Source organism: Rissa tridactyla, chromosome 23 (genome assembly GCF_028500815.1).
Source record: "Rissa tridactyla isolate bRisTri1 chromosome 23, bRisTri1.patW.cur.20221130, whole genome shotgun sequence".
NCBI classification, from domain to species: Eukaryota; Metazoa; Chordata; class Aves; order Charadriiformes; family Laridae; genus Rissa; species Rissa tridactyla.
In genome coordinates, this window is record NC_071488.1 from 1,069,098 (window position 1) to 1,095,570 (window position 26,473).

General features: G+C 60.2%; 5 protein-coding genes across 7 annotated transcripts; 4 read left to right on the plus strand and 1 right to left on the minus strand.

Moving 5' to 3' along the window:
- The first annotated feature begins 244 nt into the window (after positions 1-244).
- APH1A (aph-1 homolog A, gamma-secretase subunit) lies at positions 245-3,841 on the plus strand. Its single transcript, XM_054182625.1, has 7 exons — positions 245-371; positions 1,369-1,539; positions 1,768-1,841; positions 2,067-2,189; positions 2,307-2,434; positions 2,824-2,947; positions 3,226-3,841. Exons 1-7 carry the CDS (start codon positions 259-261, stop codon positions 3,288-3,290), a joined length of 798 nt encoding a protein of 265 aa, XP_054038600.1. The 5' UTR covers positions 245-258; the 3' UTR covers positions 3,291-3,841.
- Positions 3,842-4,042: 201 nt separating this feature from the next.
- CA14 (carbonic anhydrase 14) lies at positions 4,043-7,604 on the minus strand. Its single transcript, XM_054182776.1, has 11 exons — positions 7,531-7,604; positions 7,331-7,351; positions 6,343-6,522; positions 6,117-6,259; positions 5,317-5,412; positions 5,166-5,232; positions 4,895-5,052; positions 4,685-4,811; positions 4,565-4,585; positions 4,390-4,474; positions 4,043-4,258 (listed from the first exon to the last, which is right to left on the minus strand). Exons 1-11 carry the CDS (start codon positions 7,580-7,582, stop codon positions 4,177-4,179), a joined length of 1,032 nt encoding a protein of 343 aa, XP_054038751.1. The 5' UTR covers positions 7,583-7,604; the 3' UTR covers positions 4,043-4,176.
- Positions 7,605-7,681: 77 nt separating this feature from the next.
- On the plus strand, positions 7,682-10,546 carry CIART (circadian associated repressor of transcription). The gene is made up of 6 exons (XM_054183000.1): positions 7,682-7,705; positions 8,390-8,737; positions 9,260-9,559; positions 9,763-9,838; positions 9,927-10,005; positions 10,113-10,546. Exons 1-6 carry the CDS (start codon positions 7,682-7,684, stop codon positions 10,369-10,371), a joined length of 1,086 nt encoding a protein of 361 aa, XP_054038975.1. The 3' UTR covers positions 10,372-10,546.
- A 525-nt stretch (positions 10,547-11,071) lies between these two features.
- MRPS21 (mitochondrial ribosomal protein S21) lies at positions 11,072-12,619 on the plus strand. The gene is made up of 3 exons (XM_054182701.1): positions 11,072-11,152; positions 11,459-11,561; positions 12,383-12,619. Exons 2-3 carry the CDS (start codon positions 11,479-11,481, stop codon positions 12,561-12,563), a joined length of 264 nt encoding a protein of 87 aa, XP_054038676.1. The 5' UTR covers positions 11,072-11,152; positions 11,459-11,478; the 3' UTR covers positions 12,564-12,619.
- A 192-nt stretch (positions 12,620-12,811) lies between these two features.
- On the plus strand, positions 12,812-26,024 carry PRPF3 (pre-mRNA processing factor 3). 3 transcript variants are annotated; one of them, XM_054182795.1, is made up of 17 exons: positions 12,812-12,937; positions 13,345-13,417; positions 14,968-15,149; positions 15,911-16,041; positions 19,162-19,308; positions 19,755-19,838; positions 19,938-20,158; positions 20,522-20,828; positions 21,519-21,685; positions 22,394-22,476; positions 23,048-23,191; positions 23,485-23,584; positions 24,093-24,206; positions 24,760-24,878; positions 25,247-25,330; positions 25,410-25,471; positions 25,760-26,024. In XM_054182795.1, exons 3-17 carry the CDS (start codon positions 15,005-15,007, stop codon positions 25,904-25,906), a joined length of 2,055 nt encoding a protein of 684 aa, XP_054038770.1. In that variant the 5' UTR covers positions 12,812-12,937; positions 13,345-13,417; positions 14,968-15,004; the 3' UTR covers positions 25,907-26,024. The 3 variants fall into 3 exon arrangements, with proteins under 3 accessions (XP_054038770.1, XP_054038771.1, XP_054038772.1); XM_054182796.1 differs by having other exon boundaries at positions 13,345-13,416; positions 14,952-15,149; XM_054182797.1 differs by lacking the exons at positions 12,812-12,937; positions 13,345-13,417; positions 14,968-15,149 and adding an exon at positions 18,207-18,294 and having other exon boundaries at positions 15,910-16,041.
- The last annotated feature ends 449 nt before the right edge of the window (positions 26,025-26,473 follow it).

Here is a 26,473-nt window from a genome sequence, read left to right on the forward strand (position 1 = left end):
TGAGAGAGCTGGGGGGGCTCAGCCTGGAGAAGAGAAGGCTCCGCGGACACCCCCCGGTGCCGGGCCGGGGGCTGTGGGGACAGAGGGGCTCCCCCGGAGCATCTGCCCCGCCACTGGTCCTACCCCCCACCCGCCGCCCCGCGGCCTCCCGCCCTGCAGGGGGCGCTGTGCCCGCTGCCCCGCCCCGGCCCCGCCCCGGCCCCGCCCCGGCCCCGCCCCGGCCCCGCCCCGGCCCCGCCCCGGCCCCGCCCCGCCGCCATGGGGGCCGCCGTCTTCTTCGGCTGCGCCGGCATCGCCTTTGGGCCGGCGCTCGCCCTCGTCCTGCTCACGGTGGCGGCGGAGCCGCTGCGGGTCATCGTGCTGGTGGCGGGGTGAGCCCGGGGGGGGGGATAGGGAGCGTCGAGGGGGCAGTTGGGGGGGGTCAGGAAGCGCTGCGGGGGGCTGAGGGGGCAGTTCTGGGGATCAGGGAGCACCGAGGGGGGGCCGTTCTGGGGCCTCTCGGTGTCAGGGGGCGCTGGGGAGGGTGAGGGGGGCAGCTGGGGGGGGGCGGAGAGCGTCGGGGGGGTCCGAAGGGGCGGTTGGGGGGATCAGGGAGCATCGAGGGGGGCCATTTCTGAGCAGATGGGGGGCAGAGAGCATAGAGGGGGTCCGAGGGGGCAGTTCTGGGGCAGTCGGGGGGTCTGGGGCAGGGCAGGCAGCACCGGGGGGGTCTGAGGGGGCAGTTGAGGGGAGTGATGGGGCAGCCAGGGTGGAGGTGGTCAAGGGGGCAGCTGGAGACGTGCGGGGGGGTGTAATTTGGGGGTAGTTGAGGGGGCTGAGGGAGGGATGTCAGCTCAGAGAGGGTCTTTGTGGGGGGCAGCGAACCCTGGGCAGGCCACAGGGGTATGCGGGGGGGACGAAGGGGGGATCTTGGGGCAAGTCGAGGAGGTCTGGGGCGGCCGACAGTGCCCCGGGGGGGACAGTTGTGGCGGGTGTCTGGGGGTGGGCTGTGCCTGGGGGGTGCCCGGTTGGTCCCCGGCGTCCCAGCTCCTGCCCCGGGTGCCGACCTGGGGGATTCACCGCTTTAGAAAGAGCGAGATGTTGGCTCCGAGTGGCTGCGTCCCACCACGCTCAGCTTCCCGAGGGCTCAGCCTTCCCCTCTTCCCTCCGAGCCGGCCACCGTGGCTCCAAGAAGAAAAAAAAGAGGATTTTGCCTTCTGAATCTGTTCTTCTTTTCAGTCATGTGCTGTCCTGCCGTGCCCTCCTCATGTGGCAATGACCAGGAACGCCTGACCTGGAGCCCGGGCAACCCGAGCAAGCGTCTTGACCCGTGTTTGCCGGGTGGTTGCGAGCCCCACGGCCTGAGCTCGGTGTCCCTCTCTCCCCCAGGGCCTTTTTCTGGCTGGTGTCGCTGCTCCTGGCCTCTCTGATCTGGTTCGTGTCAGTCCATCTCAGCGACCGGGAGGACGCCAAGCTGCAGTACGGCCTCCTCGTCTTCGGGGCGGCCGTCTCCGTCCTGTTGCAGGAGGTGTTCAGATTCGCCTACTTCAAGCTGCTGAAGTAAGAGCCCGTGCCAGGGCGGCTCCGTGGCGCCGGTGACGTGTTCTGGGAGCTGTGCTCGGGGCCCAACCTCTGCTTTTTGTCCGGAGAGCCCCGCAAAGCACCTTCCCTCGAAGGGAGCCATTGTTCTCACCCCCGGGCTTGTTTATAACCACCCCTTCCCCTCCCCGGCGTGATGGGGCCCCCGTCCCACACCAGCCGCTCACGCTGCCTCTCCCGCCCGCGCAGGAAAGCGGATGAAGGCCTGGCGACCATCAGCGAGGACGGCCGGTCCCCCATCTCCCTCCGGCAGATGGCTTACGGTGAGCATGGGCCCGGGCAGGGCTCTCCCGGGGCTGTCCGGCAGCGGGATGCTCGGCTATCGCAGCCTGGCGGTGGCATCAATTAGCCCACCGGGCTACCACAGCCTTCCCGGTTCTCTCTCCCGCTCTCCTGCCTTTCCCTGGACCCACGCGCCGAGCCTGGGGCTGGCGCTGGAGGTGGCACGGCCACGGTCGCTCAGGGCTGACTCTGCTCTGCCTCCGCAGTCTCGGGCCTGTCCTTTGGCATCATCAGCGGCGTCTTTTCTGTCATTAACATCCTGGCGGACTCCATCGGGCCGGGCATCGTCGGGATCCACGGGGACTCGCCGTACTACTTCATCACCTCCGGTGAGGTCGGGGGCCAGCACGGGCCGTGGGCTTGTGCGTGGCCCTTCACTGTGGCGAGGAGGAGGAAGGTGGTGGCGAGGTCTGAGGGGGTTCTGTGTCGCTCTCTCTCCCCTCCAGCGTTCCTCACCATGGCGCTCGTCTTGCTCCACACCTTCTGGGGGGTGATCTTCTTCGACGCCTGCGAAAAGCGCCGCTACTGGTGCCTGGGGCTGGTGGTGGCCAGTCACCTCCTCACCTCGGGGCTGGTGAGTTTGAGCCAGGGCCGCCCGCGCCAGAAGCTGTCCCCGAAGTCGAGCTGTCACCAGCTGCCCCTCTGGGCACGGGGAGGGGGACGCGGGGACACCCCCTGCTGCTTCAGACCCCCTGGACCCCCGCCCCTGAGCTGTGGGACGATCACAGCCCCCCGGGCAGCCTGTTGGGGTGCGCTGGGGGGAAGGAGAGTTGAGGAAGGGCCGGGGGTGGGACGGAGGATTATCCGCTAATCTCCTGGTGGGAAATCGCCCGGCAGGGGTTTAAACCAGGCTTCCCGGAGCTCTGCTCCGCTCGGAGGCTCCCCATTCCCCCCATGGCTGTTTGGGGGGGGCAGCTGGCAGGCGGTGACGTTCCTAAGGTGGCTTTTTCTGTACCCCCCCAGACGTTCCTGAACCCCTGGTACGAGGCCAGCCTGGTCCCCATCTTCATCATCACCCTCTGCACGGGCCTCTGGGCCTTCGTCACCGCCGGGGGCTCCTTCCACAACGTCCTCAAGTGCCTCTCCTGTAAGGCGGGGCCGGGCGTGGGGGGGCGGTGCGATGCGGGGGGCACCGCTGCGATGTGGGGGCTTTTCTGGGGGGATGTCTGCCCCATTTTAGGTGTTGGGAGAGGTTGGAAATGGGTGTTCGGAGCCCCTGGGAGGGGGGAAGAGGGGTCTCGCCTGTAACCGTCTCCCTTTTGTTGAACGGGGGCAGCGCCTCCCGGGTCCTGCGACCCCACAAACAGACCCCCCCACCCCAAAGACAACCCTGCTCACCCCCTCCCTGCTTTCTGTGCCCCCCAGGTAAGCAGGAGGATGACAGCAGGGTGATGATGTACTCAGCACTGCAGGTGCCTTTCGAGGACTGAGCGGCAGCCGTGGCCCTGCCCGTGCCACCGCCGTGCCCAAGTGCCCTCTGCTCCGCGCCGGAAGGTGACGGCGACACCGTCTCCTCCGTGGTTTGTCCCTCTGGTGCTGCCGCCCGGCCCCCCGCCCTGGCAGAGGGGGCTCCATGCCCCATCCCACTCCAGAGGGGATTCTGGGGTCCTCGTGGGCACCCCAATAGCTTCGTTAGCAGCTTCGTTAGACTTTTTTCCTTACAAGGTATGGTGGGAGGGGGGGCCGGAGGGGGGCCGGGTGCCCTGTGGTGTGGCCAGGCTTGCGGGGCTCAGGGCAGGACCCCCCCATCCCTTGCATTTTCCCCCCTGCCCTGCCCCAGCCATCTCTGTTCCCCCTCGGCCCCCGCAGAAGCGAGGTGATGCTCTCGGGGTGGGGGGAGCTGGGATGGGGGTGCTCTGCCCCACTCACCCCCTTTCTGCTCCCCCCGGGGCCCGGCTGGGGGCCCTCGTCACCCGGCCGTGCACCAAGGGTGGGGCGTGTAAATTATTTTTTTGATTCAGAGTAAAACCCTTTTAATAGATCAATGGGTACCACAGCGCTGAGGCGACTTCTGTGATGGGGACAGGGGGAGGGGGGTCGCTCGCCCCCATCCTGCTCCACTCCCAGCCCCTGTCTGAGCTTCGGGGGGGGGCGGGAGCGGGGGCACCTGGGTATCCCGGTTTCTCGGAGGCTCACAGGATCCGTCCCCGTTCCCTCCCCAGCAAAGAGCAACCAGCGCCATGGGGTGGGGACGGGGCTTTATTATCAGTGGGGCTGGGGCAGGAGCCGCCGCTGCTGTGGGGCTGAGCCCCAGCCGGCTCCTCTGGCGTGGGTGGGGGGCAGCGGGGGTCCCTCACAGCCAGGTCCGGGGGATGTTCAAGGTCGGGGGCCGGCGTCCGAGGGGCCACGGCGGGAGGAGGCTTTGAACACGACGTCATGGTCCTGCGCCCTCCTGGCTCTGCCATGCAGGGGGACAAGGGCTGTGGTGAGCGCGACCCTCGCCGTGGGGGTCCGGGCCCTCAGACCCTGGGGGTTCCAGGCCCCCTCCTGTGTGTGGGGGGGTCCCTTCTTGGGGCGGGGGCTTCTCACCGCGTCCTCTTGGCCACAAAGTGGATGGTGAGGAAGAGGCCGAGGCAGCCGGCAACGGTGCCGAAGATGATGGCGACGATTTCACCTGCGTGACACCACAGAGGGCTCAGGGGGGACCGGGGCGGGGGGGTGACACCCCCCCCTCCATTCCAGACCCCCCCCAGCCAGGCCCTACCTGTCGAATACCCCTCGGTCCCTGCAAGAGAAGAGCCGGGGCTCAGTGCCGGAGCCTCGCAGTCAGACGGGGCTCGGAGCCATTTTAGGGGGGGCACGGGGGGGGGCCCTTCCTACTCACCGGTGGGGAAGGACGACAGCACCGGCCGCTGGTTGAGCTCCTGCGGCACCCGAAAATTATCCACCAGGGGCTGGGGCTCGGGCTCGTCCGCCTCCGTGGCGTAAAGGGTTCCCTGGAGCTGCTCCAGCTGAAAGGGGGGGGTGGGGGGGAGGAGTGCTGGGGCTGCCCCCTCCCCGAAACCGGGGGGTTTTGCCCCAAAGCGGATCCTACCTGGGCCAGGCTGATGCGGACGGGCTGCTGGAAGAGGGTCCAGAGGACGCCCTGGAAGCAGGGGGGGGTGGTGAGGGACCCGTTGTAGCGGTAGAAGAGGTCCAGGCGTGGGGGCAGCAGGTCCTGCACGCTGAAGGAGGGGATGGCCGTCGTCTGCCCTGGGGGGGGGGGCACAGAGGGGGATTTTGGGGATGTCCCCCCCCTCCCGCCACTGCGCGTTTTCCCTGCTGTCTCCCCTCGCTCCCCCCTCGCTCGCGCGCCCCTCGCTCACCGGCGTAGCGGATGCTCCCGAGGTGGCTCAGGATGTTGTCGTAGGCGGGGTGGGGGTCAGCACCCACCTGGGGGAGCGAAGGAGGGGGGTGTCAGGGCTGGGGAAGGGGGGGGTTGTTGGTGGGGGGGGGGTTGTTTTGGGGTCCGCATACCTCCAGCAGGATGCCGAGCACGGCCAGCCCGCCGGCGTGGTGCTGTGCCTCGCTGGCGTTGGCGTAACGCGCCGCATCGAAGTGCACCACGTGCATCTGGGGCAGAGCAGGTCCACGGGGGGCAGCACAGGGACCCCCCCAGCCGTGACCCCCAGCTGGTGTCCCCTTCCCTTGCCCCCTTTCCCATGGCCCAATCCCAGACCCCATCCCAGCACCTTCCCCGGTGTCTGGAGCCGCTGCCTGCACCCCGTCCCTGCTCCTGTCGCCCTGTCCTGTCCTGGTTCCCACCCCCAGCCCGGTTCCCACCCCCACTTTCCACCCCTGTTTCCCCTTCCTGCACCCATTTTTCCATGCCTCCTCCCATGCCTGCACATGATTCCCGCCCCCAGACCCCTTCCTGCACCCATTTCCCACCCCCAGACCCATTTCCCACCTCATTCCCATGCTGTTTCCCGCTCCCAGCTCCATTTCCCACGAGATTTCCTGTGCCCAGACCCATTTTCCACACCATTCCTGCACCATTCTCCACCCCCAGTGCCATTTCCCACCCTATTCCTGTGCCATTTCCCACTCCCGGCTCCATTTCCCACCCCATTCCTGTGCTGTTTCCAGCATCCAGACCCCTTCCCACGCCCGTTTCCCGCACCCAGCCCCGTTTCCCACCCCGTTCCTGTGCTGTTTCCCGCTCCCGGCCCCATTCCCTGCTCCATTCTCACCCCATTCCTGCTCCATTTCCCACTCCCATCCCCTTTCCCAGGCCGGAGCCCCTTTTGGACCCCGCGCTGGGGGTGGCCCCGTACCTCGGCGGGGGCGCGGTGCCCGTCCAGGAGGTGCTCAGCGCCGCCGGTGCGGCCGGGCCGGCCCCAGTGGAAATGGAGCTGAGCGGCGGCGAAGCCCCCGGGCAACCCCTGGAGCCGCAGGGAGGGCGGCAGCACCAGCACCGCTACGGGGCGGGGACACAGGGGGGACACTGAGCACGGCTGTGCACGTCGGACCCCTGCCAAGGACCCCCTGGCTCCCTCTCACCGGTGTGGCCGTTGTTGGCGAGGGTGAAGGCCGGTGTCCCGGGGCGCTGGTAGCCCACGGGGCGGACGGGCGGCAGCGAAGGGTCCAGCTGTACCCGCTGCCTCCGGATATCGATGGGCGACTGGGCTCGGCCCCCGCACGCCGGGTGGCCCTCGGGCCAGTGCTGCTGCCCGTGGGGACCTGGGGGGACCCAGGTGTCCAGGTGGGCTCCCCCTGCCCTCCACCTTGGGGACCCAGTGTGGCTCCGTGACCTTAAATGGCCTCCTTTCCCCCCAAACGAGGACACGGGTGACATTCCCAACCCAAAGCTCGTTAATCTTCTAGGGACATTTTTTCCAGCCGGGGGAGCGGGGACAAAGCTGATCCTGCGGAGGGGGGGTGTGGGGGGCCCCGCGGGGTCCCCGTGGGCCGGCGGGACGGGGTTTAGCCGGGATTTGGCCAGTGCCGGATCCTAATTGGATTTGGCAACCAGAGCCTTATGTAAAGGGCACAATGGGAGCATTGGAGCGAGGGGGACCCAGGCGTTGGGGGGGGGGGGGGGGGCACGGGGGGCTGCACCCACCCACCTCCCCCCATCTCAGGGGATGCGGGCATCCAGGGTGGGGGCACAGGGGGTGTCACCCACCCACCTCCTTCCTATTTAGGGGACCCGGGCGTCCAGGAGTGGGATGGGGGGCTGTCACCCATCTGTCTCCCCCCATCTTGGGGGGCCCAGGCACCCGGGAGCAGGGTGGGGGGGTCCTGGGAGCCTGTCACCATCCAACCCCCTCCCATCTTAGGGGGCCCAGGGGTCCGGGGCAGGGGCCGGGGGGGGCTGCACCCATCTGGGGACCCCCAGGTGCCTGTGGGTGGGGTGGGGGTGCTGGGGGGGGGCTGCACCCACCACCCCCCTCCCTTCTGGGGGGACCCGGGTGACGGCCTATCGGGGTGTGGGGCGGTGGATTTGGGGTTTGGGGGCAAGCGGGGGTTCCCGGGGGGGGGCACTCACCCTCGTACGCCCAGTGGGGACCTGTGGGGGAGAACAGAGGTGTTGGGGGGGGGTCCCAGGAGGCCAGGGCTCAGGTGGGACCCCCCCAGCCTTTCCCTGGTGGGGTCCCCGTGGGCGCTGGTGGCTGCACCCCAAAGCGGGTGCCACTGCCAGGGGCCGGGAATTGGGGTGAGCGGCTGAAGGAGGACGGGGGCACTCACCGGCGGGCAGGGCGGGGGCCAGGCCCCCCAGCAGCAGCAGGGCACGCAGCATGGCAGGGGGCGGGGGGGGCTGGGTGCCGCCAGCCAGGCTTTAAATACCCACCCGGGACGGGCCCCCCCGGGGAGGGATGGAGGGACCATCCCTGGGGCGATGGGGCGTGGGGACGGGGTTGCTGTGGGGCTGGGAGCTTGGGGTTTGTGGGGCTGGGGGGGGCTGAGTGGGGGCCTGGGGGGGGCTGTGGGGGCTGTGGCGTGGGGGGCTCGGGGGGTCTGTGGACCTTCTGGGGTGCTGAGGGGGCTGGGGGGGGCGGGGGGGGGGTTGGGGACCCGGGGAGGGCTGGGGGTGCTGGGGGGTGCTGGGGACCCTTTGGAGGGCTGGGGGGGGCCCCTGGGGCGGGGCCGGCCCCCGCACGAGCTCCCTGGGCCCGCCCCCTTCCCCAGACCCGCCCCTTTCCCCGCCCCCTCCTCCGGCCCCGCCCCTCGTCACCGCTCCCGCGCGCGCGCTGACGTCACCCCACGTGGGAGCCCACGCGCCCGCCCTCCGCCATTATGTAACGGCGCGCGGGCGAGGCCACGCCCCTCCCGCCCCCTCCCGTTGGCCGCTGCCGCCGTGACGCGCGGCCGCGCCCACCGCCCATTGGCGGCTCGCGGCGGGGCGGGGCGAGGCCGGCCGGTAGGGGGGGGCTCCTCGTGCCCCGGTGGCGCGGCGGGGGCGTGGCCCGCGACCCCCTTTCCCCCAGCGCGCGGAGCCGCGTGACCCGCGGCCCCCGGCCCCCCCCCCGCCGCCCGCCAGGGGGCGCTGCCCCACGCGGCCACATGGAGGGGGCGTGGCCGCGGCCCCACCCTCCCGGCCAATCAGCGCGGGGCGGCCTCCGCATTGGGCAGCGCCGGCGGCGGCGCGGGCCAACCGGGGCGTGGGGGCGGGGCGGGGCGCGGAGGCTCCGCCCGGCTGCCGGGGGGCGGCGGCCAATGGGCGCGCGGGGGGGCGGGGCCCAGCGGGAGGCACGTGCGGCCGCGCACGTGTCCGCGTGGGGCCGCCGCAGCCGGGGCGGAACCGGCGCCGGGACCGGGACGGGGACACCGGGACATCGCGACAGCGCCGCCGGGACAGCGATACCGATACCGGGACAGCGATAGCGGCACCAGGACCGCAGTACCGGCACCGGAACGGGGACACCGACACAGCCGCAGCTGCAGCCGGGAGCAGGTGGGAACGGGGGTGGCCGGGTTCCCGGTACGGGAAGGGGGAGGGTCCCCGGGAGGGTTTCGGGGGGTCCCAGTGTTAGGAGGGGGGCTGGGGGGCGCGGGACCAGAGAGGGGGGCCCGGTATTGGGTATAGGGGTCCCGGTGGAGGTGGGGGGTCCTGGTGCTGGAGGGTCCCGGTGCTGGATGGGGGGGTTACTGCGGCTGGGGGCGAGGGGTTCCCACCCGGGGTGGGGAGTCCGGAGGGTCCCGGGGCTGGGTGGGGGTTGGTCCTGGGGGTCCCGGGGCTGGGGGTGGAGGGGTCCTGGTGCTGGGGAGTCCTGGGACTGGGTGGGGGGTCCTGTGCCAGATGTATTCCTGCACCCCCCACCCCATACTGGGAGGTGCCACCGTGGGGGGGAGGGGGTGTGGACACCTCTGGGGGGGACCCACAGCAGTTTCTCTATTTTCCATTTTTCCCCAATTTCCCCACTTTTTCCCTCTTTTTTTTTTTTTTTTTTTTTTTTTTTCCCCTCCCTCCCCCCAGGCGGCCTCGGCCGGGCAGCACCACAGGAGCCGAACTTGGGGAGAGGCTCTTCCGGGGGGGCCCCCACTGCCATGGAGCCCCCCCCAGCCCACACCTGCTCCTGCGGCTCCCCCACCTCCAGCCCAGGGGTTCCCCCCACTGGGACCCCCGCAAAATCTGAGTGGAGCCGCAAGCGCCCAGGGGGGCCGGAGAGATCACCCTCCGAATCGCCCCCGTCACCCCGTGGGGGGAAACGGCCCCAGAAGGGGGAGGGGGGGGGACACCTCCCCCAGCGACGGCGATCGCCTCTTCGCCCAAAAAGTGAGTTTTTCAGCAGCAAAACAGAGGAGCGTGCCCAAATTTGACTCACCCCAAATGCATCTCTGCCAGGCTCTGCCTCAGTTTCCCCACCTCAAACAGAAGGGAGGGGGGTGAGGAGGGGGATAAGCTGGGGGGGGAGCACACATGACACCCCCTCCTTGGTCTGGATGCAGCCACCATCCTCCTCCTCCTCTTCCTCGCAGTGCCAGGAGCTGCGGGGCTTCATCCGGCCGCTGGCAGAGCTGCTGCAGGGGCTGAAGCAGGGGCGATACGACAAAGGTGAGTGCCACCCCCGCAAAAAACCCTTCCCCCACCCCCCCAGAAACCCTCCTCCAAGGAGGATTCCCAAATTTTGGGGGTTTCCTAGGGCTGAGCAGCTTCCAGCAGAGTGTGGCCATGGACAGGATCCAGCGGATCATCGGGGTCCTGCAGAAACCCCAAATGGGGTGAGTTTCCCCCCAGAAATCCCTGGGGGGGGGGTGCACAAAGGGACACCCTCCCATGGGGTGTCCCCCCCCCACACCAGGGTGACAGGTGCTCTCTGTCCCTGCAGTGCCCGGTACCTGGGGACGCTGCTGCAGGTCGAGGGGATGCTGCGGGTCTGGTTCCCCCACGTCGCTCCCAAACCCCCCCAGGATCCATCCCCCCCACCTGCTGCCGCCACTGCCCCCCTCCGCCGCCGCCCCCCTGCCGGCCCACCCGGGGCTCCCCGCTGCCGCCGCCGCCCCGGGGACACCCCCCGCTCCACGGGGACGTCACATCGGGGGTGCCAGACCGGGACCCCTGCATCCCCCCGGGCGCCGGATGCCTGACTCCCCCCCCCGGCTGGGGGGGGGTCTCTCCTGGATTTGCCTTTTTTGACTTTTTTTTGTAAAAAATGGTGGACAGTTTTACCTGCAGGTGCGGCCATCACGGGGGGGGACCCCGAGCACCCCCTAGGCACCCCCAAACCCCCGGGGGGGGTCGTGCCTTCGCCGGAGCGGAGTCCCCTCCCCAAGGGGGTAGTCGTGCCTCAGTGGCGGGGGGTGGGGGGGAAGACAGGGCGGGGGGCTGGCCCCCCCGCTAGGCCTGTGCCTTCCCCCTGCAGGGCGTTTTGGGGGGGCTTCCTCCACCCCCCCAGATGCGGGGCTGCCCCACGGGCCAGACCCACTGGAAGCAATAAATGCCGCGGGAGCGGCCGGGGCCACCCAGTGCCAGTGTCCTCTGTCTCCGGGGGGTGCCTTGTCCCCGGGTGGGGGTCGGGGTGGCGGTGGGACCCCCGTGCCCCCCATGGGGCCTCCCCCCCCCTCGCTGTGGCGCAGGGCCAGGCCCAGAGCCCCCCAGCAGGCCCCACAGCCCCCGCCGGGCCTGGTGTCCCTGTCCCTGCCTCCCGCCCTGACCTTTGACCCTGTGACCTGCCCCCTAAAAGCCTGACCCCTGTCCCCGTGCCCCACATCCCGCCCCCGCCCCCTCGTCCCGCAGCTCAGGCCACGCCCCCGGCGCATGAACCACGCCCCCCCCGAGGCCCCGCCCTCCGAGCGCCACCTCGCGTCCCGCCGCCCGACCCCACCAGCCCCCGCCGCCCGTCGGAAGCCGCTTCCGCTTCCGGGGGCGGTGAGTGGAGGGGCCGCGGTTCCGCCGGGGGGTCCCGCCGCCACCGGGGGGGTTGAGGGGTGGGAAATGGGACGGGGGTGGCTCTGCCGGGGCCTCCAGGGGCGGGGGGGGGGGGGCCCGACGGGGTCCGCTCGGGAGGGTCAGGGCCCAACCGGGTCGTTCCGTGAGGGGCGGGGGGGGGGGGCATTACCGGTCCTGTAGGGGGGAGTCAGACCCCGCCGCGGGGCAGGGGGGCTCCGCCGCGTTCCCGTGCGGGGTTCGGGGCTGCTCCGGCAGACCCGACCCGTCCCGTCCCCCGTCCTGCAGCAGAGCGGCGGCCGTCGGCAATGGCGAACCACCTGCGCTTCCTGGGCCGCACCGTCATGGTCCAGAACGGCAACGTGGAGGCGGCCTACGGCGCGCTCAACCGGTGAGGGGCCGGAGGGGGACCGGGGATGTCGAGGGTCGTGACCCCGGGGGGCTCGGGGGTTCCTGGGGGGGTCCCAGGAGAGCTGGGGGGGTACAGGAGGGTCCCGCGGGGGGAATCGGGGGGTCCCGGGGAGCCCTGGGGGGGTCGCTGGGAGGGCTCTGGTCTCGACAAGGTCCTAATGAGGACCTAAGGATTGTGCTAATTAAAGCGGGTGTAACTAGTTCTTGGCTGGGGTCCTCCTGCTAACCCCCCCAGTGGTGCATCCCTGTGGGCTTCTCGTACCACGAATTGGGTTCAGAACGTACATTTAAGGGCTTTTTTCTATGCTTGAGGCCTCTGAAGCGCGGGAGGGGAGTGAGAGTCATGGGGCACTTTTCTCTCCAGCTCTGTGTCCTGACACATCTCTTTGGATGCGGATTTAATTAAATTAAAATGAACTAAAACCCAAATGAGCACAAACCCAGGCAGGGCTGTGGGCAGAGGTGTCACCGGGGGGGTCGGCGGGTCGGGGGCTGGTGATGGGGTGGCAGGGGAGGAGGTCCTGTCACTGTGCTGAGACCCGCTGTGCTCACCATTGTTTTGTCACGGCTTAACGAAGGTCCGAGGCCGCTCATTCCCCTCCTCATTATCCTCAGCCTGTGGCAGGATGAAAAAAATAATCATTCCAGAGCTCCATTCAAGAGTTAAAAATATAGAAGTGAGGCACAATTTTACCCAAATCTCTGGGGTTTTGACCTGCTGTCGGCTCATTTGCAGAAGGAGATGTGTGGGGGGGGGGGGGTGCAGTGGGTCTCACCCTCTTTTTTCCCCACCCCCCCAAGGATCCTCTCGCAGGACGGGCTGGTGGAGGTGGTGCGGCGGCGGCGGTACTACGAGAAGCCATGCCGCCGGCGGCAACGCCTGGCCTATGAGGCGTGCCGGCGGGTCTACAACGCCGAGATGGGGCGGAAGATCGCCTTCCTGGCGCGGGGCAGCCGCCAGGACCCCTGGCTGGGCTGCTAGGGGGGGCGAGGCGCGCCCCCTCCTCAATAAAGGCCCTCCCCTTAACCCTGTTTTAATTTAGTTGTGGTTAATTACGGCTGATGAGGCGGGACGGGCCTCGCGGCCCCCGGGCAGGTGGTGGGGGACAGCGGGGGGCGGGGTCTTTCGGCGGTCACGTGGTACTAGCGCGCCCCGCCCCTTTCCTACACGCCCCGCCCGCGTGCTGTTCGCGCCGTCCTCCTCCTTCCCGACAGCCCCCGCGCCAAGGGGCGCGCAGGCGCCGCGCTGCCGTTTCCGTTTCCGCCCCGACGTGCCGTCGCCGTTAGGGCCGTTGCCGTCAGGGCCGCCGACCGAGCCGGGGCCTACCGGGGCCGCGCCCTGCCGCGCCCGCTCCGGTGAGGGGAGGGGCCGCCTCTGAGGGCAGGGAGGGCACCGGGCGGGAGACGAGGCGGCTAAGCGGAGGGGGGGGGGGGGGGGGCACCGGGGAGGCCGCGCCTGAGGCCTTCCCCGCTGAGGCCGCGCCGAGGAGTCCTGGGCCGGGGCCCAGCTCCGGTGCCGGGGGAGGTAGGGGGTCGGACGCAGCTGCCGGCAGTAGCGACGGGATGCTAGGGCTGTGCAGGAGGCGAGCGGCCCCCGCGGGTACCGGCTGTGGCGGGGCCGGGGGTCTCCTGCACCGAGCGGGAGCCGTTCGGCGGGGACCGGGCGTCCTTGTCGGGCGGCGGCGGCCTCTCGGCGGGAATTCCGACCCCGGGCCGGCGAGTTTGGGGCGGCGAAGCTGAATTCTTCTTTTTCCTCCTTGAAGGAAGCAGTTTGTCCGGCCGCGGGAGCACCGGCTTCAGTTTCTCACCGTTCTGGGAAGTAACATAGGAAAGCCGGTTAGTGCCTTTATTTTTATATATATATATATATATATATATTTAATATCTCGCTTAGGTGTTGTTTTCCCACCGGGTTCCTGGGAGTCCCCACAGCCCGAGGGTGCTGGGAGCACCAGCGCTGATGGAAACGTTCCCTACGGACACTGACCGGCCTCTTTGCTCTCCCCGTATTCCGAGTGAAAAACCGTTAAACCTGTTGCATTACTCTGTTGGTCTGACAAGGTCGCAGGAGTTGAAAATTATTAATACAGAGTTTAAAAGAAGCTCTAATTATATAACTTCTGCATTTAATAGCATACGTGCGGAAAGTTATTGATGTGTCAGTGTAGTAATTAATTATTTTCACTTGCCTTGAATCTCTGGCTTTGTCCTGAAGCATTACATACTGCAAAGTCAGAAGTTATAGGTGAAACTCTGTAATAACATTCTTTTGGGATGTATTTGATGCTGCTTTTTAATTATCTCTGAGAAACCAGCTGTCAAAAGTACAAGGCTCTGGAGATTTTCAGGTTTTTGGCTGCAGAGAGGTGTGAGCTCTCCAGAGGGAGTGCAGGCCCCCTCCTTGCTGCTCGAAACCAGCAGATTTACTTCTGTCTGCCATTCACGGATCCTAAACGGGGAAAATGCTTCGTTAAAACTCACGCCCCAGCTCTTAATTCTCAGCTTCAGGGATGTGAAACATATTTCATTGGTTTTCTGTTAAAATAGATCTATGTTAAGGCTTTGCAGACCTTTTTGCATGGGGAAGAGATGCCGAGGCCAAACATATTTCCTTAAGAAGATTTTCTTCTCTTTCCAGATAAAGGAGACTTGCTTTCCAAATCAGATTAGGGCCCGGGCGTGTAATTAAACATTATTGCATCTGTAGCCTGTGACTGACAGTGTAAGAACTGCTAATGATTAATGAGGAGAGATGGTTTTTTGCTTTGAAAAATCTGTAATTTCGACTTCGCCGACGACAGCCGCTGGTTTAAGCAGCAAACACAGAGGCAACCAGGCATGTGCTGAAACTTTAAGTATCAGTTAAGTGGAAAGTGATCAAAGTAGTTCATGAACCTCAAGGAAAGAGGCTAATTAAGGGTGAGCAGATACGTGTGAGGTTTTTCTGTATCGGTTTGGAGTGTTATTTGTCTCGCATTGTGCAAGGCAGTTGTCTGTCATCCGTAAGGGAAGGCTGGTGGGATGTAGGAGGTTGAGGGCTTTCCCCGCAGGGTGATCTGTGAGCACAATTTCCCTTCACAGGGCCTGATGCTGCGTCTTGTCTAATTTAGATTAGATATTAGGAAGAAATTCTTTGCTGTGAGGGGGGTGAGTCCCTGGCCCAGGTTGCCCAGAGAAGCTGTGGCTGCCCCATCCCTGGAGGGGTTCAAGGCCAGGTTGGATGGGGCTTGGAGCAACCTGGGCTGGTGGGAGGTGTCCCTGCCCAGGGCAGGGCGTGGGATGGGATGGTCTTTAAGGCCCCTTCCAACCGAAACCGTTCCACGATAATGACAATCTGATACTTTTATTTTACTAGTCTGTGGTTTTCTCGGCTCTCATCTTTATAGGTGCAAGCAAAATAATTCAGTTCAGCTCCTGGCAAAGATGTCGCTCTCCAAAAGGGAATTGGATGAGCTGAAACCATGGATCGAGAAGACAGTGAAGCGAGTCCTGGGGTTCTCGGAGCCCACCGTGGTCACGGCGGCACTGAACTGCGTTGGGAAGGGCATGGACAAAAAGAAAGCAGCTGGTACGTCCCAAGGGCTCTAACCCTGACCCTGCAGGTCTTCGTGCAGCTGGTCAGACAGAGAAAATAGGTGCACACAAAGCCTCAGATCCCTTTGAAATGGCCTCAAATCATATTTAAGCTCGCTCCCTCTATTCCTGGAAGACCAGCCTAATGCTGGGCTGTGTGGTGGGTTGTGGTTTTGTTGCTGGTGGTGGCTGGCAGTGTCTGGGGGGGCGAATGCTGTCCTTGCAGGGGTGGAATCTGGTTTGTGTTGAGCTGGTTTTGTAAAACAAACGAAACCCCACAAAGCTGGAAGCTCTTTAGTGTGCGGGGGGGTGATTCTGTCTCGGCCTCGATGAGGCAGTGGCGAGTGCGTGCAAATCCATGCAGACAGGTGAGACACAATAAAAAGTCTTGGAATACGTCACAAAAAAAGCAGAAGTAAAAAACGAATTTAAGAGCTCTTGTTCTAAAGGAATTGAAAATGATGATTTTACCCATGGCTTTTTTTTTTTTTTTTTTTTAACTATTAGAGCCCTAATTTTTTTCTGGTTTAGGCCTGAACTCCCTCAATCTTACAGAGTTTAAAGCTCCTCACAACAGGATGTGCAGATCCCAGAGGTCTCCGTAGCCCAGCTCGCAGGTCCCGCTGCGTTTGTTGGGTTGAATCCACCTTTAAATATGTGTTATACAGCTCTGCAGAAGTCTCTGCGAATTCTCCATTCTCCCGCTTATCCCACACAGTGAATTCTGAATTTACACAACTCACTTTTCTTTTCCAGACCACCTCAAACCCTTTCTCGATGATTCCACCCTGCGATTTGTGGACAAGCTCTTTGAGGCGGTGGAGGAAGGCCGAAGCTCCAGGCACTCCAAATCCAACAGCGACCGGAACCGGAAGCGAGAGCTGAAGGTGATTATTGATTGCTTTTTTTCTGTGGTTTGGTGGCCGTGGAGACAGCACTGGTACTCTGCCACGCTTTCCTCTTCCAGAGAGGTACATCTCGTAACGCTTAAAGTTCAAGAGAAAAGACCCTGTTCCATGATGAAGTGTGTGAGCCTTTACCTTTCGGTTCTCTTTGCCTTCGGATGAGGTAGCACCGTACTCTCCTTGGTGGGAAACCTGGGCTTTTGGTTTCTTTAAAGATCTCCAGTACAATTGTGCAGCAGAGTAATTTCACAGGGCTCCATCTCTCCGTTTTCTTTCCTACTCTTTACCGCTGCGTTGGCAGTGCTGTGTTTTCACTGGGAGCCTGGGCTTGGTGCTCCCAGCAGCTTCCCCTTGCTCTTCCTTGCCCAGACGCGCCACGTTTCGCTCTGTCAGCCAGCTCTCCCTGTCATTGAGTGAGTGAGGCTCTGTGGTGGGTAATCCTGTGGGTTCTCATTCGTTTTCACATCTGTAACCAACAGAGGGTGATTTTTGACAACTCCTGTCGGAGCACAAGGTGAATTTCAGCAGGGATTTAATAGCTCTCTGGTGTTTCTCCCATCTAACGCTTGTCTGGGATGATGGAAGTCTCATGCATCCAAACCTGTTTTCACTTCCTTTCTTCTCTTGAAGACTTTACTCGCCATCTTCTGGAATTGCATTTTTTCCATCACTCGCATACCGAGTTTAAAAGGGGCTACTCTCCATGCTGCTCCCCGCTTACAAAGTAAGTTTCCTTTCACTTTTTCTGAGGTTCCTATTTTATGGCAATCTGTGTTTCTCTGTGACAGTTTTAGTCAGCGCTTAACCTCAGTTAGCTAGAATACTCCTGTTCAGGATTTGAATCTCTTCAGGTGTATTGGGAGACAGCTGCCATCACTCCCTATTTTCTGTTAGAAACTTGCTGAGGCTTTAACTGGTGCCGGGGAAGGGTTCCCTCCAGGTCTGGCTACGTTACCCAGTTAACGAACGGTGTGTTAAAACAGCTTCCACCCTGCAGAGCTGGTGCAACCCAATTTACTGATCTGGAGAGGTTTGGGTTCATGTGTCCCAGCCCCCTGTGAGCGGCGGTAGCTTAAAAGGACTTCAGTCTTCTGCAGCTTTCTTGGTCACAACCGAAGTGCCAAAAAGCATCTTTCAAGTATTTCCATGCTGCCGTTCTGCTTTAATTTGGGTATTGGGCTGGCACAGCCACTCACTGTGCCGAGCTGCCACAGGGCCATTAGAGAGCAAGGTTTTGGGTAGGCTGGTGGATCCCAGCTGCTCCCCTCTTGTTTTTGACCTCCTGGGGAGATGGCAGAGAGATAGAGACGTCATCAGTACCGTCACCGCTTGGTGCTTCATGGTGGCAGGATCGCCAGCTGCAGCCTGGCGGGGTGACTCCTGCAGCCCCGTGGCACAGCTAACACGCGTGGATCCTGCCTCTCTTCGCAAGTTGAATTCAGATTGTGCCCGCTTTTGGGCTGTCTTGTCCTCTCATCTTCCTCGTGGCTGTGGCCAGTGCGCTGCAGGACACGGGGAGGGAGCAGCAGCCTGTTGCAGAGGGGATCTCGTGCTGGCAGGGTGGAGCAGGGATGGGGCTGGCTGTGGAGTAGGTGATTCTTCTCCAGTGAAGCGTCTGCTGGGGTGTCTCGCATGAGTGCAGATGGTTAATGGTGTTCTCAGCTTCCCAGCTAACACGAAAGCAGGGCTGGGAAGCGGCAGAGCAGACCTATCCTCTTCTCTTGGCTCCTGGCATTGGGACAGGCATCTCGCCTGCCAAATCGTCAACGCTGCTCTCCGGAATTACCTTTCTTGGAGGTCCTCCATCAAGATCTAGATCTGTCCTGACCCTGCTGTAACACAAGATGCTCTAGAGAGGTTGTCACATCATGGCTGTACTTACAGACTGGCTTCCCCTCCCACCCCAGTGCAGCTTTTAGAGTTGAATTTATACTTGCACACGTAGATCTTCTAGCAACAAGCAGTGGATTAATTCAGAATGCTGCTTACTGGTCACGTTAGCTGTCTTCAGCATGCTGCCTGGCCTGCCGTCTCTCTCCTTGGTTAACTCTTGTGGGGTAGGTCGTTGCTTGGGAAGTTTCAGGAACTAAAACGTAATGGTTTACACACTTTATACTATGGGCAAGTCCTTTCTCTTGAACTTGTAGGTTTTCCAAGAAGTACCTGTGTCTGGATGAGGAAGTGTCCTTGTAGAATATGAATAGAAGAAGGGATTGCAACTAACGCTTACAACCGGTGTGTATATTTTCTTTTCAAATAACACCTTGACACACACACTACAGTAACCCAGCCGCATGGACAAATCCAGTTTACTGTACACGAACCAGCCACTGACTCAATGAAAGCCGTGGCCGCAGTCTCCCAAGCTGGGGTGTGCTTTGACGGCACGCTTTCCTGGCTCCCCGAGCGCAGAGCTCCCTCTGAAGCGCGCCTCGCCTTTTCTTTTGTGACCCTCACGCTGTATGCGAGTCCATCAGCGTGGGCATTGCTCTGCCTGCTCTCTGAGCTTCTCCGGAGCGGCTCAGTTTGAGTGTGGCATCTTTGGATCTAAGCTGGAGTCGGCTGGGTCGGAGCGTGAGGGAACGCCGCAGGTATCCTGACCTGCTCCGGGTCTGGGGCTGCATCCTGCTCTTGGGGAGGATGTGGTAGGACAGCGCAGCTTCCCTCACCAGACCCCTCTGAAGCTGGTGGAAGACGTGGAAACCATTTTAGCCCAGTCAGGTCAGCTTGTGGGCAGGCTTTTTCCATCTCTCCGGATAGCTGGGCAAGATCTCAAATCTCCTCAGTGCCGAAAAACCTTTGCCTGCCTGAGAGAACCATGTTGGCTTTTACACTGGCACGTCCCTGTGATGTCTCCTGTCCTTCAATCTCTTGCATGGACCATCATTGATGCTTCTGTGGTGGGGGACCAGGGCACAGGCTTCATGCAGGGTTACCAGTAGATCAGCCTGCGAGTGCCGCCCTGGAAACTCTGAACCACAGCGCGGTGCTGAGCGTACGGTGCTGGATCTGATCCGCCTGGTGGTTTCTCATCTTAAAACAGTGGCCGTGAGGAGAACTTTGTTTTTAACCACAGTTTTCTCCTCCTCTTTTTTAAATTAGGATGTGTTTGGTGATGACTCTGAGGTATCCAAGGAATCTTCCGGCGTCAAGAAGCGGCGCATACCGCGATTTGAGGAGGTTGAGGATGAGCCTGAGGTCATACCAGGACCCCCGTCAGAGAGCCCTGGGATGCTGACCAAGCTACAGGTCAGTCTAACTAGGCTGTTACACGAGCTCTGCCCCAGAATAGAGCTGCCCCGGTCTAGGATCTCAAATCCCAGCATGGTTTAGCATTTACTTTATCGTAATTCATATAACAAGCTGAGCAAGTTGCTTTTGACTGCCCTTTGCTGCGGTCATTGCCTCTGTTCCCTTCGCAAGGCTCCCTGCCGCTTCTGCGTTCGGCTGATGATAATGCAAAGCCTTCGAGTGGGGAAAGTTTGGATGTTTTCTTCGCATGAGCTGGAGTAAATGGTCTTGGTAGAGTGTGCCTGCACTGTTAGATTCTTTCTCTGCGGCTGGGGTTGTTGATTAGAGCAGTTCGATACAATTCCGCTCTCACATGCATTTGCAGTTGTAAAAGGGTGCTGAGGACCCCATGTCCCCTTCTGATAGAGGGAAGAAAAACTCATTCTCCAGTTTTCTTTCCACAGATCAAACAGATGATGGAAGCAGCCACCCGGCAGATCGAAGAGCGGAAAAAGCAGCTGAGTTTCATCAGTCCTCCGACACCACAGGTACAACCGGCAAGTCCCGTGGTCCCTCTTTCACCTATGACACGTTGACTTCGGTGCGTTGCAACAGTCAGGTAACGAAACTTCTTTCTCTGTCAACAGCCAAAAATTTCTTCTTCATCCCAATCGGAACGACTCCCCATTGGCAACACCATCCAGCCCTCCCAGGCAGCGACGTTCATGAATGATGCCATTGAGAAGGCCAGGAAAGCTGCGGAGCTGCAGGCCCGAATCCAGGCTCAGCTGGCCTTGAAACCAGGGCTCATCGGCAACGCCAACATGGTGGGGCTGGCCAACCTGCACGCCATGGGGATCGCGCCGCCGTGAGTACCTGCTGTTCGCTGTGGGCTCCTGGCGAGCGTAACGCCAGAATGCCGATGGAAGGTCTGACCAAAGGCTTCTCCAGAACTGCTGGTTCCCTGGCAGTGGCCTTAATGGCTGCTAAAGGAACAAATTTTATGTTAAAGAGGTGAAATGGAGGTTAATCCTTCCTTGGGTGAGACTCTCCCAAAGTCTGCATGTGAGATTTGAGTCCTTTCTGGCAGCATAATGAGACTTAATGTTATGAGGAGGCCTTTCACAAGTCGTGGGCTGGTTTGGTGCTCACCGTGGAAATAAGGCTCACATTTCGTTTGAGTTAATGCTATACTCGCATTTTAACGCAACTTATCTTGTCTTGCCGCCAGGAAAGTGGAGCTGAAGGATCAGACAAAGCCTACGCCGCTGATCTTGGATGAGCAAGGCCGAACTGTTGATGCGACTGGTAAAGAGATTGAGTTGACTCACCGCATGCCAACCCTAAAAGCAAACATCAGAGCTGTGAAGAGAGAGCAGTTCAAACAGCAGCTTAAAGAAAAGCCCTCGGAAGATATGGAGTCGAACACTTACTTTGACCCCCGCGTCTCCATAACCCCAGCCCAGCGTCAGAAACGCACCTTTAAGTTCCATGAAAAAGGCAAATTTGAGAAAATTGCCCAGAGGTTGCGAACGAAGGTATTTGAGGTCTTGCCATGCTAACTGAGAGCATGAAGTGAGGGTTCGGTTCGGGATGGGAGTCGATGCTCCTCTCCTGGGATGTGAAAGGAGCTGTGTTGGCTTTGAAGAAGCTTTTCAGTAACATCACCTGAAACTTTTCTGTCAACATTGTCCTTGTTGGAAAGGCAGGCATCCAAATTAGGACATGTGTGCGGAAAGTGTTTTCTTACAGCTAGTGTCACTTGATAACAGACAAAATCTATTTTTTTTTCTTTTATTTTTTTCTACAAAAGATTGAAAATTTCCAAAAGAGAATTTTCTGGCTGAGTGTTCTTTACTCATGAGGAATCGCTCCAGAGGTGGAGATTTAAAGGAATCTTGGTAAAATGCCCAAGTTCTTGGGGAGAAGGGGAGAGAAAAGAGCTTCATTAGAAAAGTCCAGGGATATGATGCCTATGGGGAGATAGTTCTTTGGGATCGCTCCATGCGCCTAGAAGGCTCAGTAAAAAGACCAGATTTTTGTCAGGTTCATGAGCTTCTGCAAAAGCACTCTGCTGTCACGCGTGGTGTCGTTTCTTCTGCGGTCTGCTTCAGATTGCTTATAAAAAAAATAAATAAATGAGCAGGTGCATACATATTGTGCTTTTCCTGAAGGTTGTGCTATTTTGGAATGACCTTTCTGTGCCATTTTCCTCTCCATCTTCACAGGCTCAACTAGAAAAACTGCAGGCAGAGATCTCGCAAGCCGCCAGGAAGACAGGGATACACACTTCCACCAAGTTGGCTCTTATTACCCCAAAGAAGGAGCTGAAAGAGGGGGAGATCCCAGAGATAGAGTGGTGGGACTCCTACATCATCCCTAACGGCCTTGACTTGTAAGTATTTTATTTGCCAGGTTTTGAGCGTTCTGCCGCAGGAGGAAACTCGAGGAGCTTCTCGGGGGTAACGTGATGGTTGAGGTCAGGTTGGACGGGGCTTGGAGCAACCTGGTCTAGTGGAAGGGTTGGAGCTAGATGATCTTCAAGGTCCCTTCCAACTCTGACCATTGTATGATAAATCAGGGCAGATGTACCTGCTTGAGCTATTGAATTCCACCTCCCTCATCTCTGAGATCCACATGGGCACTAGTTTCGCTCACAAAGTCTCTCCTGGGGCTGGTGGTAGGCATCTGCCCACCTCCTGTGTTGGAGGCAGTGTTCCCTCAGTGACTGAGGAGGTGACTGCCTTGGAGTTAGAGGGCGTTTTTGGCCCAAAGTTGGTGGTGTGTTTTGGGTTTTTTTTCAAGTATTTTTCTGACCAAGTCTTGTTCACGGTAGATTTATGGGAATCCTGCCTCCTAGCCATGAAATGTGGGTGGATATTCCACTGGGGTAGACACCTACGCATTAATACTACATCACTGCGTGTCTCCTTCAGCACATCAAGCTCTGATCTGTGCCTTGGGTAGGAATTTGTGTGTGTTGCATACCCTCCACGGCTGGCCCAAGGGAAGCATTATGTTTCTTTTCCATGGATCACGTTTAAGGGAACACAGGAACTCAGGCTGGGGTTTTTGCAATGACACCCAACTCTCCCCTTTCTAGAAAAGGTGGAACGTCTTCAAAGAGAGACGAGTACTTCGGGATCACAAACCTCGTGGAGCACCCAGCACAGCTCAACCCCCCAGGTACTGCCCCAATTTTGGTTGACTTTGCTGTTAAACTAGAGACAAAATACTTAGTGGGTAAACCAGCCTGCAAGTCCCCACTTGTAACACTGCAGCCCGGCATCTCTTGTCCCTGCGATGAGAAGAAATTGTGCAAAGATAAGCCTGAAAGCTCTGCAGAGATCACGGGAATTGCGAGGGAGAGTCTCTGCCCTGTTTTTGGAAACTTGATATAAAACCTGTAGCAGTTACCAGTAACTTGCTGCCTGTCGGTGGCCTTCTCCATGCTTGCTGGGGTGGCAGCACAGACATGAGCTCCTCGCCTCCAGCAGGTTGGTTTTGACCTCCTTGCCCTGAGGAAAGGACATAAAATTAACCGCAGAGCGTTTTACTTTTCAGTAAAACCAAAAAATAGACAGAACCCATTTTCCTGGTTTCGTGTTTCATGCAAACAGCCTGCAGCGCTGCAGAGGTCGGATTTGTCGATGAAGTGCGGATATAACGGAGCGTGGTATGGGGGTAATGGTTGCAGGCAGTATTTTGCTTCTTCAAAAGCAGATCTATGTTCATCTTGCCTTGTTTCTCTTCCCAGTGGACAGTGACATGCCAGTGACCCTGGGCGTTTATTTAACTAAGAAAGAGCAGAAGAAATTACGGCGACAGACTCGGAGAGAAGCCCAGAAGGAGCTGCAAGAGAAAGTCAGACTGGGCCTGATGCCACCACCGGAGCCCAAAGGTAACCAACAGCAACAGCGGGCAAGCTGGGAGCAGAACTCCGGGCCAGTGTGGGCCCTCAGATGGCAAACCAGTTGCCCGGGCCAAACCTGGAGGTGGTTGGGAATGCTGCAGGCAGCACAGTCTCTATGGGATCGCACAGATCTGTGCCACGTGTGATGGTGTGATCTGATACCAGCCCGTACAGTCGGTGTACGAGCCTGCAGACGTGCCTGGTGTTTCTGTGCTGGGCCGTTACGGCAAGCTGGTGTCCGGCTGGAGCCTCTCACAGCTCCTCTCCCGTTTCCCTTGCAGTAAGAATTTCAAACCTGATGCGAGTACTGGGAACGGAAGCTGTTCAGGACCCAACAAAAGTCGAAGCTCACGTTAGAGCGCAGATGGCAAAGAGACAGAAGTAGGTGGCACGTTGTACCATTTTTTCGGGGCCATTTTTAAATGGATTTAGTGCCGTTGCTGCATTTGTTTGTACAGAACAAAATCCCTGAACTGATGCAGCGAAGCAGGAGCAGTGGGATGTTGTGTGTGTTGCTCTTGTAGCCTATTTTAGCTTGCCTGGAATGACCCCCCCGAGGCCCAGGGGGGCAGCTGGGTCTCGGTGATCAGATCTTGCCACTGGAGAGTGGCCTCGTGCCCTGTATTAAATGAGTTTCTTACCATGATGGTGGTCGCAGTTGTTACTAATTAATGTTTTCAGGGAAGAGACTGAGGATGAATTGGACTGGGGAGTGGATTAAAAAACCGACATGCTTTTAATTCGGGCAGAAATCCGGGCAGGAGTTGCAGCTGCTTTGGGATCTGTGGAACATATTCTGTGCTGAAGAAGAGAAGGATCCATTTTGATGCCGTAACGGGTGCGTCATAGGCTGCTTTGTGCTTATTGCTGCCTCTCTCTTTGCATCCAGAGCTCATGAAGAAGCAAACGCTGCGAGAAAGCTCACAGCGGAACAGCGAAAAGCCAAGAAGGTGAAAAAGCTGAAGGAAGACGTTTCACAGGGAGTTCACATAGCTGTGTACAGGTGAGTGCAGGGCCAGGACCTCTTGGCGGTGGTTCACCCTACGTCTCTTTCTAAATGAACCTGACACGTTCCCTATAAAAACACGCCGATGGAGAGGAGCAGCCTTCAGTAGCAGGACTGTGCACCCGCTTGTCAGGTTTCCATCAAGCACTGCCCGTAGCAATGACACCGTCCCAAATGACGTGTCTGTTAACTCTGTCCTTAACTCATTCTGTCACAGCCGAGCCCTAAAAACACGTGTCGGGTTTGGAGCGTTTCATCTGGGATTGAAGTTTCTGATGAGGAGAGCCATTTCCCAGCTGTCTAAGCTAAGCTGGTGCACTGATGTCCAGAAATCAGGAAACTTTAGAGTTCTAAATGAAATGAGAATGGGAAGGGACGGACGCAGCCTCTCTGAGCAGTCCGATAGCAAACGTGTGTCACTTTGAGCTGTGGGTAAAGCCCCTGAGGGACCCAGCTGAGGCAGGGTAGGGACCTCTTATGGTGATAATAGTTCTGTTTTTCCACAAATGTTTGTCTTTATTTATTTATTTATTTATTTTTTAATCCTTAGGGTCAGAAACTTGAGCAACCCAGCAAAAAAATTCAAAATCGAGGCAAACGCTGGCCAGCTGTACTTAACAGGCGTGGTGGTTTTACACAAAGACGTCAACGTGGTGGTGGTAGAAGGAGGTGAGGACTTCGGAGGCTGGTTTTTGGTCAGTGTAGCATTCAAAAGCTTGCCTCTAGCAAAAATTACCATGGAAATTGTTGACTGAGGGTTCCGTAAGGGCAAGAAAGTGAAGAGGCCATTTGAAACTCCCTTAATTACGGCGCTAATGGGGTTAGTGCTGACTGCGGAGCGCACTGTAATCCAGTTAGAAAACCCAGCGCGTTTGACGTTAAAGGGAAAAAGCACTTGATTTGAATCCTTGATGCTCTGTGAGCAGGTGCTCAGAGCGAGAGCCTCGGCTCTGGCACGGTTCCTCGTGGTTTGCACAGTTCTAGGTAATTTTGGGAGGTGTTGAAGAGCCTGTTTCTTTACTCTTTTTTTTCCCCAGGCCCGAAAGCACAGAAGAAGTTCAAACGTCTTATGCTTCATCGAATAAAATGGGATGAGCAAACATCGAACACAAAGGGAGAGGGTAAGTGTAAAACTGCGCGGAGGGGTGGCGAAGCGGCTCTTCGGGCCTAAAATTAGCTTTATTGGTTGTTTTATTTCAGATGATGATGAGTCCGACGAGGAGTCTGTTAAGAAAACAAACAAATGCTCTCTGGTTTGGGAGGTGAGTCGCGGGTGTAGTTCAATACGGGGGGGCCTAAGGCTTGGGGGGAAAAAACGATGAAATGGGAGAAATTACGTTTCAAGGCACTGGATTGGATGCAAACCTGCCGCTCTGACTCTTTCCGTAGCGTTAGCAGAACTAGGAGAGTCTCCCACATACAGTGCTCCCTTAGTCACGCCTCAGCTTGGGAAAATGTTTATTCCCGAGTTCCTTGAGTCGCTCGAAGCCGCGTTTCCCCTGACTTTTCCCCAGAGATGGGTCAGAAACCGTCTCTTTTCTCCTCCCCAGGGCACAGCGAAGGACCGCAGCTTCGGTGAAATGAAATTTAAGCAGTGCCCCACGGAGAACATGGCACGGGAGCACTTTAAAAAGCACGGCGCCGAGCACTACTGGGACCTGGCGCTCAGCGAGTCGGTGCTGGAGTCCACGGACTGAGGCGAGGGGCCGCTGCCGCCCCCCGCCTCCCACCACCGCCCCTCCCGGACCTCGGACAGCCCCCTCCTCCTCCCGCTCTCCCGCAGCACACTGATTAAAGACATATTTTTTAAAACAAGTCACCGTTAACGCTGGTTTTCTGGAGCAACGGGGGTCTGCGGGAAGAAGGGTGAAGGGGGGTGGGGGGGGCTGTCAAAGGTGTCTTTGGGGGAACCGTGGGACGCAGGCCGCCCGTGAGGGCCTGGCGGTGACAGGACCCGCCTCCTCTTGCTTTATTTACACCGTAAAATGCTTATTTTTTTTAAAGCCGCAGCTGTTTTCCAGCCCCGGGGGCTGTACCCAGGCCCCATGCCCCCCGCCCGGCCGGGGGCGGCCGCCATCTTGCGTGGGGGGGCGGCACCGCGCACGCGCCGAGGGGCGGGGCCGCGGGGCGCAGGCGCGGCGGGGCGGGGGCAGGGTGGCGCGTGCGCGGTGACGCGGCGGCGCAGGCGCGGGGCGGGGGGGGGGGGCGCCGCGGCGGCCCGTGTGAGGGAGCCCGGCACAAAATGGCGGCGGGGGGGGCGGGCG

Excerpts from the sequence above, each read along its gene's own strand:
- MRPS21 (XM_054182701.1), top strand. The coding sequence starts at position 11,479 with ATGGCGAACCACCTGCGCTTCCTGGGCCGCACCGTCATGGTCCAGAAC. Across the intron at positions 11,562-12,382 it reads GCCTACGGCGCGCTCAACCG|GATCCTCTCGCAGGACGGGC; the intron begins GTGAGGGGCCGG and ends CACCCCCCCAAG.
- CIART (XM_054183000.1), top strand. The coding sequence starts at position 7,682 with ATGGGGCGTGGGGACGGGGTTGCT. Across the intron at positions 8,738-9,259 it reads GCAGCTGCAGCCGGGAGCAG|GCGGCCTCGGCCGGGCAGCA; the intron begins GTGGGAACGGGG and ends CCCTCCCCCCAG. Across the intron at positions 9,560-9,762 it reads ATCGCCTCTTCGCCCAAAAA|TGCCAGGAGCTGCGGGGCTT; the intron begins GTGAGTTTTTCA and ends TCTTCCTCGCAG.
- CA14 (XM_054182776.1), bottom strand. The coding sequence starts at position 7,582 with ATGCTGCGTGCCCTGCTGCTGCTGGGGGGCCTGGCCCCCGCCCTGCCC. Across the intron at positions 5,053-5,165 it reads CGGGAGCATCCGCTACGCCG|GGCAGACGACGGCCATCCCC; the intron begins GTGAGCGAGGGG and ends CCCCCCCCCCAG. Across the intron at positions 4,812-4,894 it reads TCCGCATCAGCCTGGCCCAG|CTGGAGCAGCTCCAGGGAAC; the intron begins GTAGGATCCGCT and ends CCCCCCTTTCAG.
- PRPF3 (XM_054182795.1), top strand. The coding sequence starts at position 15,005 with ATGTCGCTCTCCAAAAGGGAATTGGATGAGCTGAAACCATGGATCGAG. Across the intron at positions 21,686-22,393 it reads ATCCCTAACGGCCTTGACTT|AAAAGGTGGAACGTCTTCAA; the intron begins GTAAGTATTTTA and ends TCCCCTTTCTAG. Across the intron at positions 25,472-25,759 it reads AATGCTCTCTGGTTTGGGAG|GGCACAGCGAAGGACCGCAG; the intron begins GTGAGTCGCGGG and ends TCTCCTCCCCAG.
- APH1A (XM_054182625.1), top strand. The coding sequence starts at position 259 with ATGGGGGCCGCCGTCTTCTTCGGCTGCGCCGGCATCGCCTTTGGGCCG. Across the intron at positions 1,842-2,066 it reads CCTCCGGCAGATGGCTTACG|TCTCGGGCCTGTCCTTTGGC; the intron begins GTGAGCATGGGC and ends CTGCCTCCGCAG. Across the intron at positions 2,190-2,306 it reads GTACTACTTCATCACCTCCG|CGTTCCTCACCATGGCGCTC; the intron begins GTGAGGTCGGGG and ends TCTCCCCTCCAG.